General features: G+C 49.4%; 1 protein-coding gene across 1 annotated transcript; it reads right to left on the bottom strand.

The window, feature by feature from the left end:
- Positions 1–446: 446 nt before the first annotated feature.
- Positions 447–1,157, bottom strand: Vpreb1b (V-set pre-B cell surrogate light chain 1B). The gene is made up of 2 exons (NM_001134788.1): positions 1,112–1,157; positions 447–1,024 (listed from the first exon to the last, which is right to left on the bottom strand). The coding sequence occupies exons 1-2, from the start codon at positions 1,155–1,157 to the stop codon at positions 660–662; spliced, it is 411 nt and encodes a 136-aa protein (NP_001128260.1). The 3' UTR covers positions 447–659.
- Positions 1,158–4,394: the final 3,237 nt, after the last annotated feature.

Consider the following 4,394-nt stretch of genomic DNA (forward strand, 5'->3'; position numbering starts at 1 on the left):
CATCCGCGCCTCACTTGAATCCACCAACCATGCATCTGCTTCTGTAAGCCTGCTTCTGCATCCCAATACCCTATAAAAACCCGTCCCTGGTTCTGTTAGGCGCGCCAGTCCTCTTGAGCTGACTGGGACACCCACAGGTACCTGTGTACCCCAAAATAAACCTTCTTGCAGATTGCAGCCTGTGGACTCGGACTGGTCATTGGGCTCGAGGATCTCCCTCCTGAGGGAAGATTCTCTCTGAGAGTCTTAAACTTTGCAAGAAGGTCCTCCTCCAGGATGTTTTTATCACCCATTTGCCCCATGATCATAACAATAGGGCTAAGGCAGTGCTCTGCCTCAGTGTTGGGTACCTGGCCAAACTGAGCATGACTAGTCAGGGTCCGAGGACTTCTGACCTAGCCAGTTCTTAAATCGGTTCTGAGATCACAAACCAGCCAAGCCAAACTCAGTAAAAAACAGCTTTAATTCTACAATCCAGCCTCCGATGGGGCGCATAGCAACACTGCAATACAAGGAAAAGCGGCTGGCTCCACCTTCCTGGCTCTGCGAAGCCCGGTGTTCTACCCCTCCTCCCCAAACCAGCCTAGCCGAGCAAAGCAAACTCCGTCTTCGGTTCTAGGTCTGAATGTCTCCAGAGCCTAAGATCCCGAATCTGTCCGCTACTTTTCTTCTTCCCACTCCCTCTCCATCCTCTTCTCCTTTTCCCAGCTCCGAAGCCCCACGGCGCAGTAATACACAGCCTCGTCCTCTGGCTGCAGGTCAGAGATGCTCAGGTACCCCAGGTTCCTGGCTATATCTTTGGATCCGGAGAAGCGAGGGGGGATCTTGGGACCCTGGAGCTTGTCTGAGTGTGAGAAGAATCTCAGCAGGAACGTGGGAGGGTGGCCCGGCCTCTGCTGGTACCAGTAAATGCTGTAAATGCCAATGTTATGGTTGCTGCTCAGGGCACAGGTGAGGCGGATGGAGGTTCCAAGGAAGGAAGAGGCCGATGGTGGCTGATGCAGCACGGGCTGAGGGCCACAACCTGAGAAAATAGAAGCGTGCCCATCACTGCGGCAGAGCAAGGCAAGAGGAGGAGCAAGGAGGCTCTGGGCCCCAAGAGTTCCCGTACCTGTGAGATGGGCCAGCAGTATGAGCAGGGCAGACGTCCAGGCCATGGTTCCAGACCTGCAGCACCCTGACCCCTACAGCCACTGCTCCGGTGCCCTGACCAGCTGGGAAGCAGTCTCGCCCCTGCTTTGCACCCGGGGTTCCTGCTCACCACCCTCCCAGGCTTTCTGGGCTCTGCAACGTCACTTACCAGAATGGTTTAATGGTAGCCTTTGTGGCTCTGGGTTTGACCCAGGGAAGCATCCTGGGAGGAAGCACCTGCTGGAAAGTCATGGGCCAGAACCCAGGCGCTAGATGGTGGGCTCATCTCCCTGAGGGAGAGTGACCTCAACTCCCCTCTGAGAGGCTGAGCCCCACGGAAGCAGATTTGTAGTTCATGTTCAAATGCTTGGTGAATGGGATGAGAAGATACACCCTCAGGTTAGTAAAAAGCACCTCTTCACGCAGCAGGAAATTGGGGGTCTCAGGAAGAGGAGGATGATCTGATCCCTTCTGAGCTCTAGGAGAGTCTTCAACCTGGATCTTCCCCACCTTTAAAAAGAAAAATTAGCAGGGGGGGGGGGGGGAGTGGCTTCCTGCCTCCCCACACTCAGCTCACTGCACGTGTGCCTGACTAAACCGGACTTCATTCTTATGTTGAAGCCATATTCTCCAATGGACCTGTATGTGCAGTTAGGAGCTATTAGAAGTAACTAAGCTTAAATGAGAACAGGGCCTGAGTCAATAAACTGGCGTTCTTATGAAAACGGAAAAACTGAATAGATGCTGTACTGAGGGATGCCAGGAGAAGGTCTCCATCACTACGCTGAGACATCCTGTGTCAGACCCTTCTTCTAGGAAGCTTAGGAAGAACCTGCTGACACCCTGACTTTGGGCTTTCAACCTTCAGAGATAGAAGAATTAATTTCTCTCATTTAAGCCACCTAGCGTGCAGAACCTTATCCCCTGCAGCCTTAGGAAATGGATACAGAAGCATCTCACTCCAAGTAGGCTATAGAAATGTCATCCATCAGGTATCAGATAAACAACAGAAACTCATCCTTTACACATCTCAGAGTTGCAAAGTCCAGGTTCAGAGCTCCAGGTCATTCTGCCTGCTGAAGCCTTGTTTTCTGGTTCCCAGAGTCTGTGCCCGTTTCTGACCTTACATGACAAGGGAAACAGAGCTCGGTGGAGCCCTCTCATGAAGACTTACAACCCTCAAAGCCCTGCTCCCTCCCCATCACCTTGGGGGTTACTATTTCAGCCTGTGACTATTAGGAGACATACATATTCAAACCACAGCCAAAGTGACTCCAGAGTGGCCCTAAGAGCCTCTCCCACCTGCTCATTCTCCTACAAAGAGCTGGAGCTTCCTGACCCTTGAACCCTTCTGCTGCCTATGTGACTCTTCATGTACCGGCTAACACTGAGTCATCTTGTCTGCCGGTCACACATGATGTCATCCACATGAATCTTAAATGAGCCTGCGTCTGGGCCAAGCCTGGAATCCATTCTTCCTGCATGCTCACAGACCAACATCAGCAGCACCAAAGGAGGCCTCTGCAGACACAGGGCATTGGAACGGCCCTGTCCAGTCATGGTTGTAGCCATGTCTATGACCTGCTGCTCCTCCCTCCTCTCATGTGCCTGGAGGCAGAGAATGAGCCGCTGGATGCTCAGCTCCAGAATGAGAGGGAAACTGCGGTCAGCCATTTGTTCTGTATCCACTAGCCTGTCCTCATGCTTGGCTTGTGTTTGTAAAAGGCACTGGTATTGCCCGGCTCCCAATATGAGACTCAGGATCAGAGTTGGAGATGGTCCTGCTTGTGAATGTCAGCGCTACAACCAGATAACCTCCTCCTGTGGGCAACTCTCACTGCTGACGGAATTAGAGATGTCTGGTCCTGATGATTCTCAGAAAAGAAATGCGGTTGAGAAAACAGAGCAGTCAAGAACCACGTCAAACCATACAGACACCCTGGTCCCATAGCCCACCATACAGGCATCCTGGTCCCACATCCCACCATTTAGACACCCTGATCTCACACCCAACCATTCAGACACCTTGGTCTCACACCCAACCATATAAACACCTTAGTCTCACAACCAACAATACAGACACCCTGGTCCCACACCCAATCATACAGATACCTTGGTCTCACATCCCACCATACAGACACCCTGGTCTCATCTTTGTTTTTACAGACTTAACCTCTTCTTCTAGTGCCCTCATACCACCCACCTGGAAAGATTGACCTTAAATGGATACCACATGTGAGGGGGAAAATCTGAAGCATCTTAGATACTACAGGAGACAGATCTGGTGTTATGATATAATGTCACAAAGGGGTATCTTTGGTGGGCCTGAGCCAAGGTGCACCTGTGAGAAATTATACCATGCAACAGATCTGGGTCAAAAGGGAAGAGAGAGGCGTGAGGACCTGGAGATGGGATAGAGGCAGACAAGTGGACATGTAGACAGACACCCAGACAGACACCCAAACACACAGAGAGACAGGGAACAGAGAGGAGCCATGCAGGCAGAAAGAGGGGGTCAGAGAGGGAGTGGAGAGAGAGAGAGAGAGAGAGAGAGAGAGAGAGAGAGAGAGAGAGAGCTCTAGATAGCTCATGGGTTTTCTGACCAAAGTTTAAAAAGCCACTATTAAAAAAAATTGAATCTTCTGACCAAGTCAGAAATCTAGTTAGAACAATTCCAAAAGCAATTCTGGGTTTCCCGATCAAAATCAGAAAGAAAAAAAAAATCTGTGTTTGCTCTTCAGACAGCCTACTCTGGATAGCTGCTAGAAAGTATTCTAAAAGAGCCATTGGCTCTCTAAGTAATCCTTGAGATTTTTGACCAAGAAACCCTGTTAGAAAAATTTTCTAAAGGAGCTATGAAAATTCTAAAAGAGCTGTGTTCTCTCTCCATGGATTTTCAAACGAAAATCAGGAATCCTGCTAGAAAAAAAATTATTTTAAAAAAATTATTTTTTTAAAAAGATTTATTTGTTTATAAGATTTATCGCTGTCTTCAGACACACCAGAAGAGGGCATTAGATCTCATTAAAGATGGTTGTGAGCCACCATGTGGTCGCTGGGAATTGAACTCAGGACCTCTGGAAGAGTAGTCAGTGCTCTTTTTTTTTTTTTTTTTTTTTTTTATTTATTAACTTGAGTATTTCTTATTTACATTTCGAATGTTATTCCCTTTCCCGGTTTCCGGGCAAACATCCCCCTAATCCCTCCCCCTCCCCTTCTTTATGCGTGTTCCCCTCCCCATCCTCCCCCCATTACCGCCCTCC

This window comes from Rattus norvegicus, chromosome 11, assembly GCF_021556685.1.
Source record: "Rattus norvegicus strain SHRSP/BbbUtx chromosome 11, alternate assembly SHRSP_T2T, whole genome shotgun sequence".
NCBI classification, from domain to species: domain Eukaryota; kingdom Metazoa; phylum Chordata; class Mammalia; order Rodentia; family Muridae; genus Rattus; species Rattus norvegicus.

Coding starts and splice junctions, on each gene's coding strand:
- Vpreb1b (NM_001134788.1), bottom strand. CDS start 1,157: ATGGCCTGGACGTCTGCCCTGCTCATACTGCTGGCCCATCTCACAG. Junction 1,025..1,111: donor ACTGCTGGCCCATCTCACAG/GTACGGGAACTC, acceptor CTATTTTCTCAG/GTTGTGGCCCTCAGCCCGTG.